This window comes from Pholis gunnellus, assembly GCF_910591455.1.
Source record: "Pholis gunnellus genome assembly, chromosome: 11".
Taxonomy (NCBI): domain Eukaryota; kingdom Metazoa; phylum Chordata; class Actinopteri; order Perciformes; family Pholidae; genus Pholis; species Pholis gunnellus.
In genome coordinates, this window is record NC_136538.1 from 2,522,049 (window position 1) to 2,541,723 (window position 19,675).

The 19,675-nt window shown below is 47.7% G+C and overlaps 1 protein-coding gene across 1 annotated transcript in view; it reads right to left on the reverse strand.

Annotated features, from left to right (window-relative positions):
• Window positions 1-247: 247 nt before the first annotated feature.
• The window catches only part of zswim8 (zinc finger, SWIM-type containing 8), a 39,856-nt gene continuing 20,428 nt past the window's right edge, over window positions 248-19,675 (reverse strand). The window contains exons 8-26 of the mRNA XM_079168909.1: window positions 18,678-18,879; window positions 17,817-17,992; window positions 16,103-17,414; window positions 15,510-15,641; window positions 15,034-15,213; window positions 13,825-14,008; window positions 13,241-13,339; window positions 12,911-13,035; window positions 12,095-12,401; window positions 11,217-11,369; window positions 10,842-11,064; window positions 9,590-9,879; window positions 9,270-9,493; window positions 7,738-8,235; window positions 6,557-6,734; window positions 6,240-6,422; window positions 6,039-6,158; window positions 4,362-4,540; window positions 248-2,572 (exon numbers count right to left, since the gene is read on the reverse strand). Coding sequence (XP_079025035.1) covers window positions 2,369-2,572; window positions 4,362-4,540; window positions 6,039-6,158; window positions 6,240-6,422; window positions 6,557-6,734; window positions 7,738-8,235; window positions 9,270-9,493; window positions 9,590-9,879; window positions 10,842-11,064; window positions 11,217-11,369; window positions 12,095-12,401; window positions 12,911-13,035; window positions 13,241-13,339; window positions 13,825-14,008; window positions 15,034-15,213; window positions 15,510-15,641; window positions 16,103-17,414; window positions 17,817-17,992; window positions 18,678-18,879 — 4,969 coding nt within the window. The 3' untranslated portion in view covers window positions 248-2,368. The remainder of the gene's footprint in view (window positions 2,573-4,361; window positions 4,541-6,038; window positions 6,159-6,239; window positions 6,423-6,556; window positions 6,735-7,737; window positions 8,236-9,269; window positions 9,494-9,589; window positions 9,880-10,841; window positions 11,065-11,216; window positions 11,370-12,094; window positions 12,402-12,910; window positions 13,036-13,240; window positions 13,340-13,824; window positions 14,009-15,033; window positions 15,214-15,509; window positions 15,642-16,102; window positions 17,415-17,816; window positions 17,993-18,677; window positions 18,880-19,675) is intronic.

Sequence of the window (19,675 nt, forward strand, 5' to 3'; positions counted from 1 at the left end):
CAAGTGATCAGGACTTGGTTTTTAGATTCTTCGTTCTCCGTGGAGACGAGAGAACAGTCACGGTAACTGGGTGAGTTATTGACGTACCAAGGATCATTGTAGGGGGTGACGTGTTCCTCTAACAAGGAATAGAAATGTGAAACACCAAATGTGGCGAGTACACCCTGCTCTCTCTAGCGGTCACCGCTGAGAGCGCGTTGACCTCTGAATCCCACACATCAGTCACAGCAATTCACTGTTTGGAGTTATATTTATTAAGTAAACTCTACACATAAAGTATTGCTTTTATTTTTTATTATTCTTTTCACTCTAAATTAGAACCTTTTGCAATCAGCACATATAGAACTTTTCAATCAAGCTACACTTTTTGAGGAATACAAAAATATCACAGTACATTTTCTACTAAGTCGCCTTCACCTGTGAGGACCAGAGCCAATCAGAGCATCGGGATCAGACCCACAGCAGCTGCCTGGACAGAGATGGACCGTCGACACGTCTAACAGCACCAGGTCTACGAGCTAACCACACACTCAAACACACCAGGTCCGGGGGACCGTTTGGACTCAGTGAAGCAGTGCTTTCCAGAACCGACCCACAGCCGAGTCTCACTTCAGGGGAGGAGCGCAGAGTCTGAAGAGGGGACAGACTCCCAGAGACAACTCAGTGACACTCAGTGAATTTTGGGACAAATTGAAGCAGGTGCTAATCTTAGCTGCCCCGGATAAACTAGCGCATATTCAGTTTTGAAGCGTGAACTTTGAAGAGGATTTGAGAGTTCTGTATGGGACGGTGTTATCCGGTGTGTGACAGTCCCAGATGCTTCAGTGGACACGTATAAACCGACTACTTAGATCTCAACCATCTTTCCTCTCTAGTAAAACCAAACTTAGGAATTAGCACAAACCTCATCTTTGTGCAACTTGTTCAAGTTTGTTTGAGTCCAGAATGGTGTCATGGCTGCCCCGCCTCACCGACGGGGGACAAGACACCCAATGGTAGTTGAAGCTGGGATTCATGTTTGGTTGAACCAGAATGCGGTGAAGAGGACACTGCACCCAGACATGTACGTGGACAAGCTAAACAAAGATAAGAACAAAGTATGTTTCATCAGCTATGTTTAAAAAAACAACAACTGTACACCTGTGAAGGGCAACACACAGTGGCTCCCTACACCCGTCAATGGGAAGCATCTGGGTCTGTCTGTGCATTTGAACTAGGCAGTGAATAGAAGGGCTGGGTATGGAATCACAATAGTTCTGGGTGTACTACTGAGAATCAAATGCTGCCGGCACTGAACTCTTGGTTTCTTCTCATGTAAACACGTTCTGTGCTCCCTTGTTGGGAATCCTTTTTTGACTGTATTGTATTTTATGTTAGCTGACATTTTGTCTCAGTTGTGTTGAGACATTTTGCAGAAATGTTTTGGAGAAAAACAGATTTATAAAAGGAAACAGTGATGTGGCCTATAGGGGATCCAACAAAGCCCCCCGAAACAATCAATACATTTGAATGGATACCCAGCCCTACTGACAAGTCAAAGGACCGCTGGACGACGAGTGAGGCCCTGCTGTGGTGAGGCAGCCTCTGGTTTGGGTCTGGAGCTGTTCTCATGTCACTCCTCAGGCAGGCTGAAATGTTAATATGGATCCCACACAATAACAGCACCTTTAACATTCTCCCTCTCTTCCCGTTCCTCTCTACATACATGTCATATTCTATACAAAGTATCAAAAGATTAAACAAAATACTAAAAAATCCTCACCCGTACTCACAATAGAATTCCGTATTGAACTTTTAAACTTTTTTCCCCCCCTTGCAAATCTTCCTTTTCCTCCCACACTGCAAAGATTCAGATCCATAGTGACAAGCGTTTGGTGAAGGAGGCCTACCACTCTGGACAGGAATGTTGCAGCATGAAAATGACCCAAACACGGCGGCTTCATACGAAACAAAACCAAAAGAAAATACTTGAGGATGGAGGGTGAGGGTTCCCCGTCAATGTCTTCAGTTTAGGGGAATGGAAGAGACGAGTAAGATGAAGAAAGGAAGGAGTACACTTTAATTTCCACAGTTACACAAACATGAACCATGATAAAACAGGAAGGGAGGAGTCAGTGACCCCGGCTCCTCCTCTGAGCTCTGTGTGGACCAACACACATAACAAGTCTCTGTGGGTTGGGGGGTCACGGGAGCTGATTGTACTGCCTGTGTGCTGTGTTTGTTTCAGTCCACATAGTGAAGAGCGGGGTCCCCAACAGAACCAGACGGCGTGGATGCGGCCCGCTCGGTGCAGTGGCAGTAGCAATGCTGGAGGCTGGATGGGGCTCCTCGGGCCGGGCCCAGCACACTCCCCCCGTGAGCGTGCTGCTCAGGGGGAGAAAGTAGCCATCTCCAGGGAGATGCGCTGCCACAGCTCCTTGGTCTGCTTGCCTCTCTTCAGGTTCTGCAGCACGTCGTTAAACTGCATCATACCCACGGGCGTCAGGCAGAAAGCGCCGCGAGCGCTGCGGATGATGTTGACAAAGTCGTCATAGTCGGCGGGCGTCAGGTGGATGAGCCGGTGGTGGATGTACTGCAGAGAGGGGGGGGGGGGGGGGAGAGAGAGGTGTGACTCTACAGGCAGCACTGCATGAGTCATAAAGGTGGATTATACAATCCAAACATGGCAACTCTCTCGTTCTAATGAGCTGTGTGTGAGTGGATGTAAAGAAACGTTTGATGAATAAACCAGCGGAGTCATATTTCATGTGTTTTTAGGTTTTACCTTCAATCCCCAATGTTTGTGTAAACTCACATATGCCAAGCTGAATACATTTGCCGTCTTTGTTTACCTTCTTTTATTGTTCATGTCTCCGACTTCCACTGGTAACGATATTCACGTCACAACGCTATGAATTGTGGGTAATCCCTTCAAGCAAAGTCTGCAGAAAAGCCTACTTATGGAAAGTATTAAAAGTGGTGCAGTCCTAAACCCCCATGGACCCCCCAGGAGCACGCTTCAAAGTCTGAGTTGGGATCGGGCCCCTGGTTGGCTTACCTGATAAAACGGTTGGACTTCTTAGTGGGATCACGGCTGCAGTGTTCCCCATTAATGACACACTGTGGCGGCCACAGTTTGGTAATGAACTGAACATATTGTTACTTGTCTACGGTTGGGCTGGCTGTGCCCTCTCTCCCTGAGGGGGCGGAGCCAGTCTGTGGCCATGAAACCAGCTGACCCATGAAACAGAGCTTTTCTACCGTGTCATCAGTCATATCTAAACATCCAATGTGTTTATGATTGAACTATTTACGAGAGCACGGTGTAAAAATACTACTGTACAAGTAAAAATGTTACTTCAGTAAAAGTACAAAAGTATATACTTCAAGTACCAAAAGTAAAGGTATACTCATTATGCAGAATGGCCCATTACAGAGTAATATATGTATGTATAATATCATTGTATTATAATTATTGATGCATTAATGTTGCAGATGGTAAAGGTGGAGCTGATTCTAAATGTAACATCATTTGGATCAGGTGAAGTCGAAGTATAAAGATACAAAGAACTGAAACACTCACGTAAAGTACCTGAAACTTGTACAGTACTTGAGTAAATGTACTTCGTTACATTGTACCACTGCTCGAACAAGAGCACCACGGTCTTCATAGACCAGCCTCTTAATGTTTGATGCAATAGTTCTGCAGCAGGTGACTGCTTTTCTTTTGAGCTGGTTGTGGGAAGAATAAACATGTAGGAGAGTCTGTTCTAAGTTAAAGGCTCTGGTTAGGCTGTCCACTCCTCTCTTTTTAAAGAACACCATGTGAAATAACTTCTGACTCAGACTTGTTCTGTTGGGTCTCTCCAAAGTGTGTGAATATCGCACTCCAGTCGAGGGCGATGCTAATCAGAATACACATATTTGATTGGCTGTGTAGCGTCACGTGAGATGATTAACAATGCATGTAATTGGTCGGTGTGTTTCCTGGACTACTGAATGAGCGCCGTAAAGGCTGCGCCGGTTAAAATAGAAGCGCTCTGTCAAAATGTAATAATTTTCAGTTATCCCTCAGTTATAAGTCTGGGTCCGGAGACAACGGCGTCTGGGTCTGGACTCGGCCCACGGCCCACCCATTGGTGACCCTGGTCTTAAAGTCTTAACCAATAACGTTCAGGGAGCTGATGATGGAGCCAATGAGTGAGCCATCCTGCTTCCTTCTCAAAGCATGGTTTTTGTTTGACGTTTCTGGTTCTGCTAGCTCTCCTTCTGCATTCGACAGTTTAAGACTACCTTGAATATCATAGTTTGCTCTTCATTTGTAAAACATGTCTACTTGTCCATCTACCCCTTTAAGAGAGCAGCTCTGGGCTGCAGCCTACCTGCAGGTAGGCCTGTTGGCAGCGCTGGACAAGCTGGTGGAAAGCAGGTGTTCTGAGGTGGGCGTGGATGTGTGCGGGGTTCAGCCTCTGCAGAGCCTCCATGATGATCTCCTGCAGGACGAACGGACTCAGGACACCCTTTGCTGCTCCGACACAGAACTGGTACACGTAGTTGACTCCTGGCAGACGGGTAGAGGGAAGAAGGAGAAAGAAGAGGATTGGATATGGAGATGGGGGGGAAAAAGAGGAAGTGGCCGATTAGGAAGAGGAGGCCGTTTCTAAAGTCTATTTTGTGTCTGTCAATTCAAATGTGTACTGCATTTTGGGCAATATTCTAAAGTGTCAAATAAGATGGCTCACGTACATAGATTCAGTGCCAATGACGATGTACGTAGGAGTGCCCACGCAGTTTGACAACAGTATGGTGGAGTTCAACTGCTTAAAGAGATTGCAACCTAAAAAGTGACTTTCCAGACCCGTGTGCTGTTCGTGAGTGTGTAGAATACGTTAGCTAGTAGATTACGGCAGTTGCCATGTTGTTTTTTCCCCCAACCGATGAACAGATGTTACCATATTTGGAATGGGGAGGAGCGACGTAGAGACGTCTCAATCACTGTGTAGCCCCGCCCTAAAGCGTCCCCTGCTTTATGGTCTGTTTGACTCTAAATGGACCATCATCTACTAAATGAACATCATGCTGTATTGAAGAAGACTTGAAACTAGAGATTGAGACCATAAACTCATGTTTACAATGTTTACTGAGGTAATAAATCAAGAGAGAAGTAGAGTCATTTTCTCATAGACTTCTATACAACCAGAGGAGTCGCCCCCTGGTGGACATTAGAGAGAATGTAGCTTCAAGACACTTGAAACATTGGCTTCACTCAGCTTCCTGGTTTAACCAGCGACTGTGTTAACTGATGACTCTCTGCCGAATGCAACGTGGTTGCTCGTAGTGACGGCGGTTGTTGAAAACACTACCAGATCATGTAGGTAAAAGCCTTCCATCAGTTAAAATACAAACTCATCTGTGTTTATTATCTACCAACCATCTATATGTAACACAGACACTGGTTAAACTGAAACACCTGTTGCTCTGTTGGGACTAAAGTCTGCTAACTTGTCTGGATGGTCTGTTGCCCAACTGCACACACATATTTTTGATGACGTCGGATGTCAAAGAGTCTATATTGCTTATTTACTCGTGTTCAGTTGCACTGAGATCTTTCTCAGTTTGGTTGTGTAGAGACTCCTGGTCACCTTTTGAGATCACTGAAACTGGTACTGAAATATATGTAAAGGGCCATCGTTCCTTCACTGTCAATCCAATATATGTGAACACCATCAAACATGTCTACCTCTCATCCAGTGGGTTGAAGTACAGAGGCTGTGTGTGTTGGCTGCCTCTGCTATGAATAGCTGCTGTCTCTTTTGGTCTTCGCCTTTAAAATGTTACTTTCTGCTATTATAAAGAGTGTGTCCAGTCCCCACAGACTGGTTCCTTTTCACGGTGCGTTAGTGTGATACTGTATGTCATTGGTGTGTGCTTCCAGCCATACTCAAGTATGTACCAGATGCCTTAATAATCCTTAAACCAGTAAACTAACCAATCATTTCCTGCATTAGCCACTCAAATCATCCCTCCCACTATAGCCCAGTCATGTATGTGCAGCTCACCTAGCCTCGCAGCCAGTCCAAGCAGCCATTTGACGTCCTCAGTGTAAGGCGGGCTCCTGGAGAAGTTGTTCGGGTGGTCATTGTGAGCCCTCCTGCCCAGCATCTCCAATGCCAGCATGCCTACACACAAAGAAGAGAGTTGCTCAGTGGCCCTTTGGACAATATGCACATTGGTTAACGTAAAATAGAATCACTCCTCACCAACTCTGTAAGCAGAATGCAGGTAGTGCAGGCCCTGTTGGCTGATTGGCTGGCTGTGCTGCTCGTCCTCTGCTGGGAAAGGAGAGCTGAGCAACGAGACGGGCTGGGAGGAGAGGGAGGACAGGACCGTCCCCTGGATGGCCTGGATAGCCTGGATGGTGGGGCCCGCGTGGACGCTGCCTACTGTAAAACACCACAGGCACGTTTAGCATAGAGTGACACACGTGAGCCCATCCCGTGGTGCTGCAGCTTACCAGACGACATGTAATAGAACGTTGATAGCTGCTGGATTTGAACACAGTGTGTGTAGTCCTGACCTGCTACGGTGGTGCTGAGGGGCAGGCCTGTCTCAGGGTGGTAGGGGTGGACGGCGATCTGAGTCATGGACGGTACGGGGACACCGGGGAAGGTCACAGCCGTGGCTGCCATCGGAGGCTGGGGGCCAGTGGCCACTGAGAACGGGTACTGGGCCCCGATGAAGGCTGGGTGCATTCCCTGAGGAGACGGAGACGGAGACACGCACGCACGCACGCACGCACGCACGCACGCACACACACACACACACACACACACACACACACACACACACACACACACACACACACACACACACACACACACACACACACACACACACACACACACACACACACACACACACACACACACACACACACACACACACACACACACACACACACACACACACACACACACACACACACACACACACACACACACACACACACACACACACACACACACACACACACACACACACACGTTAGGAAGAGTTACCTGCTCATACCACTACCATCTAACTATAAAGCAAAGAATTGCTGTCTGTCTCTCAGTTCTTCGAGAACTGTTCATTTGATCTACTTCAGAGTAGAATAGATTTGTTAGCACTGTTGGAACTTCAGCTGAACTAATCAGTTTACACCTCTTCAATCAATATTTGCAGTTCAATAATGAAACAAATTAGACCTCCAGTTCAGCAGGATTCTCTGTCATGTGACACTGTGGGAAGTTTGAATCAGTTCCCCTGTAAAGAAAACATCTGGAGTCTAAGCTACTTTGTTGAAAAATGACTACATGTCTTGTTTTCAAAATAGCCTATTAATGCTCTGTTGATTGGCCAATTGATTAATTGATTAATCATTTCCACCTCAGCTCAGCATTCAACTTTTTTGCAAATTTCTACGGTTTCCAGAGAGGTTTTGTTCTGCACAGATCGACAATGTATAAAGGAGCAGGAGGATGGAAATGTACTAGAGCTGAAACAAGCAGAATAGACACTTTAAAGAAAATCAATTAGTCATTAAAGTCTTAAAGCATTTTGAAGAGCAACCAATCAACCAATCAGAAGAATCAGCAGATGTATCATGAGTAGCAGCCTGGTATGTCAGTGATGTACTCTGACTCACTGACTGCAGCTTTTAGTGAAGACAACATCCAAACTGTACTTTAAGACGTTTGTATGAAGAGCGGTTCTGACCTGTGGGTATGCAGCCCCAGCTACAGGGAAGATGGTGGGTCGTTGGACATGCTGCAGAGGGTGTCCCAGGTACTGGGGGGTGCAGACGGTGGGGAGATGGGCCTGAATGGTGGTGTAGGGGTGGAGGCCCTGGCTGTGGGGGTGCACCATGGCCTGCCCCGGCATGGCGTGGGACTGATAGATGGTGGATCCCACGGAGATGACGGGCACGACGGCCGCCGCGGTGACTGAGGCCGTGACCGTCGTCACTCCCGCGGACTCCATGTTAGCTCCGGCGTCGAGGACAACGCAGCTAGACTCCATGGGCCTCCTGCCCGAGCCCCCGTTGGCCCCACAGCGCCCAGAGGTCTCCCGCTGCTGGCCTGAGCCCCCGCCCACTGACTGCTCATACAGCCAGTACCACTGGTGAGCCACCTCAAACAGAACCTCGGGGTACACACCTCCACCCTTGGCTGCTTCCTCTACTGCCATGCAGGCCTTCTCCAGCATCACGTTGTCCTGCAGGGACACGGGGACACACAGCTTCTTTATCAGCATGTTTGAGAAAGTTAAGAAGAGCACTTTAACATCAAAGGTGTCTATGGCAACGGTATCCAGCTGCTCTCTGGATTAAAGCTGCGAGTGTGGACTGGTAGCTGGGGAGGTGCCAGTTCACCACTGCTGCTAGTACAAGGATGGGTGTCATTTCAACACACATGTACATTTCAAAATTAGAATAAGATTCAAGTTCATGTCGCGGTGCCGGGACTCTTATCAAATTGAGATTTGACTCCCCGACCCATGTTGTCTGTTTGCTGTCCTACAGTCAGCTGGAACTCTAGTTTGTTCTGCTACCACGATTTCAACTGAGGTTGTTTTTCATCAACATTTCAAAATGTGATACAAGTCAATTTAGTTTCAAAAGCCAGAATATAAAACATGCATTTCAGGTTGATTTTTTATAGGATTGATCTACAAGAAACTGGTTTTTAAAACCGTTACGTCTACTGATTTAACACTCTGTACAACCTACAGACTACCTGGAACCTAAGCTGAAATTCACTGTGCATCTTTTTCTTCCAAATTTAAAATGACCAGTTCCCCGAGTTGACTGACTGACTGAGTGAGTGTTCAGCTCCGTGTTTGTCCACAGTTAATCTCTCATTCTGCTGCAGCCTCCAGTTATGGCTGCGTTCTCAATGAACACTCATGGTTGCGGTGACTCACCCTGCCTGCTGACCCCAACCACTACTCTGAGACCAGAGACACAGTGGAGTGGAAACAGTTTGCACACTGTTACTGTTGTGTTTGGCTAAACGCTAATAGCTAACGGAACTACTGTTTTGTCACGATTGTATGACGTGTATTATACGTAGACTTCCAGCCCCCATTGCTTGTATAACATTACATCGCCGCTTGTTTTTGAGTTTGAATGAAGGGTGATGACGTGTTACAGCACTCGTTGTATTCAGTCAATACAGCAGTGGTGGTTGCCGACACACATGGAGGTCACACCTCTCTGGTTGGGAACTGTAACCAGACTCCCACAGTACCTGCTCTTTGCACTGCACCAGGGCTCTCTGGATTTCATTAGGATTGAGGGCATGAGCGTGAGGCAGGCAGCTCAGGGCCAGCTCTGCTGCCGCCCGAACCATGTTTGGGTCCCTGGCCCGCGATGCTCGGTCAGCGAGGGACGCCACCTCTGGAGGGGTGAGGTGACCGTCCCAACACTCCACCAAAATGTTGAGGGCGGCGCTGCCGATCTCCATCGCCTGGCCTGAGAGAAGGAGAGAGGATTGGGCGTGTGAGCAGGAGGGAAAGAAAGAAATGTTTTGGTCTAACTTTTTTCTCTCATAACACACTCCCCCCTCACCAGTGATCCAGGATACATGGGAGGAGTAGGTCCTGGACAGCCAGTTGGGCGAGACAAAATTGTGGAGGCCTAGAGCATACAGGCCAATCTCAAAGGCACACAGGTGCAGGTTTCTGTGGGGTCCCTGGTGTCCCCCGCTGGCCGAGGGCTGGGTAAAAATGGAGGTGGAGGAGTTCCCTCCGGCTTTGATCAGCACCGTCTTGGCCAGCTCAAAGTAAAAATGGGCTGCTGCCTCCGATGGCTGGTTGGGCACGTGGGGGGCATGGCACTCTGGACGTCGCCCTTTGTACCTGGACACAGGGAAATACAGCACATTTCTGTGATATCTCATCCCTCTTCAGAAAAAAAGACACGAAAAATCCTGCTCAACAAAGCAGATGTTTCCAGGCAGGCCTGGTCCTACTCCAGCTCAGCTTTACCACTGATCTACTTTTTGACTGTAGCATTTCCTGAGACCTCATGCTTATATACTTTATGCTCTAGTATTGTAAGTATGTAGTATAACAAAATTCTGAACATGTTGTCTTGGCTGTTTACACCTGAAAGCATGCGCTCTGTCCCAGTGTGGTTGTTTCGCTCAGGTCAGGCTTCGAGCAATGAGCATCACTTTTACTGAGGTGCATTTAGAGTTGTATGATGAGGGCTTATAGTGACGCAGCATTGGACTGCCATGGCTGGGACGTGCCGGATAAACTACTTGGACGCCACAAGCGCTGTGACTGGTCAGCTCAGGCTGCTTAAGTTTTCTTAAGTTTCTAAGGCCGGAAGGAAGACTGTTGAGAGTGAAGACAACGTTAAAAGGAAGATGAAGAAAGGCTCAGTAATATATCACCATCAACACACCAACGCTTCACATCACCAAGTCAATGAAAGAATGTAAACAGTAACAGTTACTGTGGAGAATAGGATTTCAGACAGGAAAGTCTGGTCATAGCACCATTGAAAATCAGGAGGGGCCCGGCTTCTGTGTGGAATCTGCTTGTTCTCCCTGTGTCGGCGTGGGTTCTCTGGCTTCCCCCCACAGTCCAAAGACATCCAGCTTTGGTTAACCGACTCTAAAATGCCTGTAGGTGTGGATGTGAGTGTGATTGGTTGTCTGTCTTTATCCGTCAGCCCTGTGATAATCTGAAAACCTGTCCAGGGTGAACCCTGCCTCCAGCCCAGAAACCCTGAACTTTGTTTTGTTTTTTTAACCCAGCTAGTGGTCCTTTACTCGTCTTTGTGACCAGATGAGGAGGAAGCCTTTGTTTACCTGCTGGTGTCGGTGCTCTTGGCCCTGGCCCCGCCTCCTGCCCTGCGAGAGCCGCTGGAGGAGGAGGAGCCCAGCGAATCAGACGAGGAGCTGCTGATGCTGTCACTGTCCTGGCCCCGCCCCCAAGATGTTGCCGCCCAGCCGCCCCGGAGTGGCCGGCGGCTGAGAGTGGGGGAGCTGTCCGAGGTGGTCTCCGGAGCACTGCTGTCGATACTTGCCATGCCTGTCCAAACATCACATTCACATCACTCTCACTGTATGTGTGTGGTTTCATTCTTTATGGGAAATTACCACACATATGAGCCAGGCTACAAATCTGCACAGCATAGTCTGATCATGTGGATATAAGTGATTCTGTTGCATTATTGAGTGTACCGGTGTGTTTCTTCTTCTGCCGGACAGGAGAGCCCCAGCAGCGCTGATTGTAGCCACAGCGCGCCCCCAGCGCCAGCCGACTGGGCACTGTGGCCTCCAGCTTAAATGGAGCCGTTTCATTCTGCTGGTCACTCGAAGGAGGCCCATCTGACACTGCAAGGAAAGAAAATATACATGGGTCTATCTCTGTCAAAGAGTTTCCATAGCGTGATCACCTAATGTTTGGTAGCACAGGATATCTAGGTCAATTTTACTTTTATGATTTAAAGAGTACTTTTAAAGCACTACATGGGCTGGATCCTAGGCTGGGTTACACTGGTGATTTCAATGAGAACTTTGCCACATGCCGAGGTGGGCTGGATAGGGTTGAGTTTGGATCTCAGTGAGTCGTGAACAGCATGTGAACACAATCCAGACTACTAATCAAACATAGGTCTCCATCATGTTGGAGCACAGCTGAGACCTGCTGTCTGTTAAGTTACTGATGATGGAAGCACTACATTTCATGATTCTGCTGCTTCAAAGCTTTGAAATAACAAAAACTGAAAAAATTGTGAAGAATTTATAGCAACATGTGTTTATCACTGAATAAGTGGAGCTTTGTTCTTCAACAAAACACGTCTACTAATACTGCAGGGAAGAGGAGTAAGCAGCAACAAGAGGAGGACTTTTATTGTGAAGAGTTTATAGAAAATGAAATGTGTTTATCTGCTGATCAGGCAGGTCGTACTGAACTGTCAATGTGGACACAGTTGAGTTCTGATCTGTCCCATTAAAAAGACAAGTGTAACCACGGCCATAGTTCTACTTCTCCCCAATAACCCTCCCTAAACCATGAAGCTGCTGTGCTATACAGTACTATAAGAGGAGGGTCTCACCATGCTCCCTGGTCTCAGCAGTGCTCTCTCCTGCTGTACTGTTGTTCTGCACTGGGTTCAGATCAGCCTGATGAGCCGCCTCTTCACCAGCCACTGCTACGGCAGATGAAGAGCTGGAAGAAGAGGCCGCCACTGCTGCCGCAGACGAAGATGAGGGCGCGTGTTTGGAGGCACCCCCGCTGTGGCTGGCGGCAGTGTGTTTGGATGGGCTGCGCTGGCTGCCAGCTGCCGGCTTGCTGGAGTAGAAGGAGCTTAGAGTCTGGGGCTTGTGGGTCTGACTCTCCCTGTCCAACAATTTATCCAGTATCTGAGGATGGGAGGAGGAGAGAGAAAGAGAGACGCAGGAGAAGGGACAGAGAGAGGGGGGGGAGGGGGAGAAAGAAACAGCAGGAGAGACTTCACTTCAACATAATCTGCTTACTATGCACTTCACCCTGTATTTAGTTAGCTGGCTTTAACTCGTATGTTGTATCAATAAGAGAAAAGCTGGTGAGCAGCCCGCAGACTGTAGTCTGCGCTGAAGTTCTTTATAGATGCATATAGAAGCGTTCAGGAGGAGTTCTGGACTATCTGTGTGTAGTGTTAGCCCATATGCCAAAAGTCACCAAAAATATAATAAATCAAGTCCTAAAAACAGTAAAGAATGCACAGTTTTCCAGGCACAGCTGTTCTCTGATCCAGCTTCAACAAACATAACATCGACATAATCAACCAATCACACTGCTCTGCCCGGCTTACTGGAAGAATCACACAGTTAACAGACCCACCATGTTCTCAGGTTCATGTGGTTAGAATGATCATAGTAGTGATGGCTACCTTCTTGAGCTTGCTCTGGTCGTCCTTATAGGTGATCATGAGAGCCAGAGCCAGGTCACCTTTCACCCGTCTAGTTCCTTCACACAGCAGAGGATGCTCCGCCTCACTTACGGTGGTCTTCATACCTTCAGACACACAGCAAGAGGAGAGATTACAGCAGGGGCGTGTGTGTGTGTGTGTGTGTGTGTGTGTGTGTGTGTGTGTGTGTGTGTGTGTGTGGACAGCATAGACAACGACAGGGGACATGAGAGAAGTGGTCGAGACAGTAATAACAAACATTGAGGAGCAAAAAGACGGACAGAAATTAAGGAACGGGAAGAATTAATTTACCAAGAGCAGCGACAGCAGCCTCGAAGCCCAGCTCCTCATCACCGGGCATCTCGTTGTTACGGTTGCGGCTCGGTGGACGGGAACCCGTTGGGGACACAACTGCACAAACAATATGGAGAAAAGTGAAAGTGATGTTAATTCTTGAAGTTCCCATTGAAAATGACTCGATTTTGGATGAAAAACAACCGTGTAACTTCTTCAGTCACTTGGTCAGGCAGTCAACAGACTCCATAGAGAAGTGAATCAGGTGGCTAACACACAAGGTGTATACATATGCATGTATTCATCCTTCTACCGCAACATCATCGCTTTGATTCTGGCAGGGGATCTCAGATACATGTCTTTGTAACCTGAGCATTACATGGCTGCATCTGGCAATGGTAGAGTACGTTTCCTTTGGGTGCAAAAGCGCACATGAACATCAACGGAGAGCGAGCTGTACCCAGCATGCCGTTCGGCGGTGCAACAGTCAATAAGGGTACCCTCTCAATAGACTACACAGTGTGTACATAACAACAGTCTTCACCGTAAAAACTACTTAACCAAGTAAGCAGAGTTCCAACGATCAAACAATTGGTGCTCACCTGGGGTGCACAGGACATCAAAGATGAAGCTGGCCAACATGAGAGGCAGCACAGGTCTGTAGTCACAGAAGTTTCCGTCTCTGAGCTGCTCGCCTCTCTCTCTGATGGCCGACATCTCCACCAGGCCCAGAGGAATCTTCTTCAACAGAGACACCACCTCCGACTCCTGGTAGGCCAGCTTCACCTGGTCAACCAAAACACACACGCAGTCAGTGTGCGTGGTACATATCCACCACATACATGGAGTTCATCCAGGAATCAGGAAGCTATCCCAAAAAGACGTCTCTGTGCGACTTACGCAAAACTATCAAGTCATAATCAAAGCAGTGTCTTTAGTGGCGAACCTGCTTCAATAAAAACACATTTCTTAATTAGTGGGAAAAATAAATTTGATGTTGGGCAGGCAACGGGTGAATTAAGTGAAAGACCACAATAAATACCAAAAAGTACTTTGATAATCTATTAATTGTATCTGTTTCTTATAAATAAAGTAGTGAAAAAGCATTCTCAAGGGGAGGATTTCTTTCGTTTCTCTGTTTTCAAATTCATTGGGAGAATAAAAAAAAGTATTGTTCGTTGTGTCCCTACATGAAATGACAATAAATTAGTCCACAGGGCTCATCTAGGCCCTGATGAGAGTTTTGGCTTTACCAATAGTTTTCAATGAGAATGAAGCGTTTTTATAGGAGCGCTCTGAACGCCTCCAGCTGAAACGTCATTAGTGTTTCTTCTCACTGTGGTGACTTTTGCTGGATACCTGAAGCTACACGACTTTACCAACAGTAGGGACCGGGAGGTGAACAGAAAAACAAATTAGAATGTTACTAAAGATTTCAGGTAAGCTGTTTTATTCATTTAAACTGGACTATTGAACATTAGGTTTGGGTTAAGATATCCTGAGGGCTGAGGGATTTTGCCTGAGGGCCATAATGTCATGGGGTCATACGGTTGCATCGGGGGGGAAAACCCTCTCAACAAATGCCAGTAGCTCGCAGATCCAAACACTAGGATTATTGATAATTGCTACACAATGCATGGCGATGACTCTTTTATATCATATTATTTAGTTATTATAGCATAATTTATTGATCACCGACACAAATAACAATAAATGTAACTCTGCAACCATTCAATGCAATTAACCTTTCGGGTTTTTCGAGTGCGTGTGCATGCAGAGTTTGCGTGTGTATTTATGTAAGCGTGGCAGACCTCCAGAGCTTTGGTAGATGCCGGTGGTCTCTGGAGTTCCAGGGAGAACATGCCGGTGCTGAAGGCCAAGTTGTGGAGCTCCAGTCGTTCACTGAGAACAGTGAGGAGGAAGGCAGCCTTGGACAGCGTGTTAGTGGCTACCTGCGTCTGACGGCTGGTGGACACCTTGCTCTTCTTACCCTGCCCAGCAACCAGGGGAGCAATAATCATGTCATGACATGTAACACAAAGTAGATTTACACTTTGATTTCTTCTTTTTTGTGAATAGTTAATATTAATATCTGTGGCTCATTTACACATTGGCATAGCAAGAATTGCATTATAAAAACAATAATCTGGTGGCTTTCCATCATTAAGAGAGGCTCAATATCCCACTTCACAATTCAAGATGCTGACTGGTGAGTTTGGAAGCTTGAGACTGTGCAACAGAAACAGAGAAGAAGATTGAAAAGACATACGAGGATGTGTTGCTCTACCTTAGTCTGTGGCTGCTCCACTTTCAGGTCTGGAGGATTGGCTAACAGGTCTCTGGCCAGCTCCACGGCCAACCGGCACGCCTCATTACTGTAGCCATGAGCATAGAGGGCCTCGGCACACGCAAACAGCACCTGCACGCACACACACACACACCAAAACAATATTCAGGTCAGTAAGAAACAGCTGCGGTTTTTCGCATGTGCTGCTCACTCTGGTCTTTGTAGTTTTGGCAGACAGGTGGACACCAACAGGATGAGTGGTGGATGTTACAGGGCTCAAAACGAACTTTTAAAATGGTTTCCAGGCATGAAATTAAGCATCAGCTCTTGATTGCCTTTATTTCCACCTGTATTTCTAAGAGTGTACTGACACTGTAGGTCTGTACCAACAGTCATACCCATATCAGTAACAGTGTTGCAGAAAGACTACATTTTTTTAACTGGTAAACGTAGCTGTATAATGTGTGTTAAAATATAATTTTATATTCAATGACTTGATCTTTCAAATGCAAGGTTTATGGACGGTTTGCATTTGAATCTTTCCATTCCCGTAAAGCCGTGACTGTGGACAACTCTTGGTATTGCTTCCTTACATCCATGCGTCCCTCCTGCTCCAGCGGTTTCATCCCTGCGAAGATGTCTGGCTCCTCTTCCTGGTGGTTGTCAGTCAGCTGTCTGTCTGCTCCCTCCTCTGAGGCAGCACTCGGGTAGTATGCTTGATAGTCGTCCTCAGCCACAGCTTCTCCTCCTGCAGCTCCACTTGCTGCCTCTGCTCCTTGATTGGCTAGCCCAGCTGCAGCAGCTGCTCCAGTCCCTGCTACTGCTCCACCAGACGCCACCTCTCTGCGGGCCCGCGGTGGCTTGGCAGATGGTTGAGTGGTGACTGATCTTACCGTAGTGGTTGAGGTGGAAGGCTGGTTACTGCCGGCCGAGTCTACATCTTCATCTTTGTTCTGGACAGGCGTCACCTCCAGCTCGGCTTCCTTCTCTGCAGCGCTGGGCATGTCCATAACAACCACCACTGCGTGTGCTGGAGCAGGCTCTGCGGCAGGAATTGCAGCTGAGGCATGGCTCACGCGCTTCGCCTCAAACATTTTGCCCCCCCCGCTGCTGCTGTTGTTGTTGTACTTGCGTGAGTCTCGGAGCAGCGGGCTGGGGGAGGGCAGCATCTCTGGTGGCGGGGGCAGAAACTCAAAAGTGTTGCTGGCCTCAGCCCCCAGAGCCAGACTGCAGCCGTCGTCCAGGCTGAGCTCAGCTAGATCCGGCTCCAGGGAGCTGTCTTCACTGCTGGTTCTCCGCTTGGCACCAGCATGCTTTCCACCTCCTATGCCTCCACTTCCTCCTGGACCTCCTACAGATGCCCCCTTCCCACTTCCCTGTGTCAGTTTCAGCTTCCCTCCAGAGGAGGAGCCCGGCCCTTTGTACATGCACTTCCCTCCTCCGTCTTCCAGGGACAGAGCGACGGCCCCTCCCAGACGAACCAGCATCCCTCCCCCTCCGCTCACTGACAGACCTTTTCTCTTGGTCAGTATGGTCTCCTTAGGTCGCACTGCCACCTCCTGTTGGGACGGGTGACCTCTTCCTTTATAATCTCCCCCAGCTCCACCTTCACCTCTCCCCCCTCCCCCTGGTTCAGGAGGTTCTCCGCCCACTCCTGCAGCAGCTTTGACTCCTCTCTGGTGCTGCACTGCCCTGGACCAGCAGAATGTGGCACTCTTCTTATCAGCACTGCAGTAGGTGATGCCATCCAGTGGGTAGGCCACCTCCCAGTTGAAATAGCAGGACTCCACAGCGGGCTTGAAGCCCTGGAACAGTTTATCCAGGGACTTGCGATGTTGTCCCCGCTTCACTATCTCTATAACTTTCAGGTGCCACTGCTTCAGCTGGCCTGCTAGTTCCAGACGCCTGGAAGAGAGCATACACAGTCTTTACTTCATATTTACTCCCATTTTAAAAAGGACAGTTCACCCCATGATCAAAAATACATATTTTATATATAAATAGTTTTGGTGAGAGTTGCCAGGTGTTGGAGATATTGGCCGTAGAGATGTCCGTCTTCTCTCCAATATATTGGGACTAGATTGCACATCTCTACAGCCGATACCTCCAGCACTCGGCAACTCACACCAAAAACAATCTAGAATGATAAATAGCACTACAGGCAAGAGGAAACATGTATTTGGGATTTTAGGGTGAGCTGTCCTTTTAAATATGCTGTTTAATGCAATCATTAAGTGATAAATGTGACTGATATTGCATAACATTCCCAATCATGACCAAATTCTTTGACAGTTCAAGAGGTCTGACCTGCAGGGGCTCATAGTGGGGTCGAGCACTGCCAGCCTCCACAGCACCACCATCTCATCACACATGCTGGCACAGGCGTGAGCCGCCACCTCTGACTGGCCGTTGCTGCGTCCTGTGTGGCCACTGGCGCTGCTGTGGGACGCTGAGGTCCGGACGCTGTACCACCAGCTGATGATCTGAACACACACAGTCAGACGACTCAGTGAGGTGTGTATCACAGATTGTACAGTATACAACAGTTACCTTATAGGAACGGTCCTCACATGCCAGCACAATGCACCGACATCATAATGTAACCGAAACATAATGCATACTCATTCCATTGTAGTATAACTTTAACTTAGAGGTCGACACTATCTGCGTTCTTCTCCGTGTTGTTAAATTGGAAATGCCCACTCAGCCGTTGACGTAGGTCACCACAGTGAGTTCATTTCTTTGAGGTGAGGTCGTAAGTGTACTCCCGTGTTCTGTGGGGTAGGTTTTGTCTGGTGGCTTTGAAGAGCGCCTTCTCCAAACCGCCATCAAAGTTCCAGAATGTAACATTACAACACTGACCATAACAATGAGTATATACTGTGCATGTAGTGATTGTAGCAGCAGCATCATGCAGAAACCCAGGTCAGGTCATTGTGACGCTAAAACATACGTACTTCAATCAAAATGGGAATGTCCTGATTTGAATAGATCAGGAACACCACTGGACCACAGAATGATAAAACAATAAACTAAAAAAACAATAAAGTAATGGACCCGGTCATAAATATGTGACTCTCTCATGTCTGCAGGTTACAGTTTTCACATTAACACCAACATGCTCATGTGTGTAGATTTTTGGGAGTGCGCGTTATGTTACGGACGTACCTGTTCATAGGTGAGGCACTGTTCAGTGAGAATCTCAAGCAGCGGGGCGGCGTTGCTGTCTCGTCTCTTGAACATCTCCCTGACGATGGACAGAAGGTTCCAGATGCCTTCTGGCTCTCGGCCCCTCAGAGGTCGCAGCAGACACGCCCATTCAGCGGCGGCTGGCGGCTCCGTGGATGACAGGTACATGGAGTTTACATCACTGTGGGGGGACGGACACGGACACACACAATATGCTGATCAAAAATGAAGTACTCAGCCAGTATGTGTATAGCTATCTTTGGTATTGTTAATGGTTTCTGGACAACACATGTATAAAATGGCTTAGTTTGAGTACAGCCCTGAAGTTAACAATATTCCTGCTAAAACCTTTAGAGGACCAGTGTGTAGGATTTGCTGTCATCTATCTCTGTGGCTGCAGTTTACAACCAACTGATACCCCTCCGTTCTCTCCTCCCTTTCCAAAATGGCGTTAGCATGAGCCGCAGAGTGCAAAACGGTGGTAGCGCCACCATTATTACCATAATAACTCGGCTGGTTCGTATCAGTTTTACACTCTGCGCCTCACAGCATGTAGAGAACTACGGTGGCCTTCAGATACATTACACTACGGTCCTTTAGCAGACGCTTTTATCCAAAGCGACTTACAATTCAGATTCTATCACACCATAGGCACAGCTACGGAAGAAATGTTGGGGTTAAGTGTCTTACTCAAGGACACATCGACATGCGACCAGTGGAGCCGGGGATCGAACCGCCGACCCTCTGATTGAAGGACGGCCCTGCTCTCCACTTAGCCACAGTCGTCAAAGGATTTGTCCATTCTGGGCTACTGTAGAAATGTGATGCACTCTGTGGATGAGGACCCGCTCCCTATGTAGATATGAAGGGCTCGTTCTAAGCTAACAAAGCACAACCATTCTTAGTTCCAGGTCATTATACACTAATGAAAACATACTTATGAATATCATATTCCACTTAGATCCCACGAAATGATA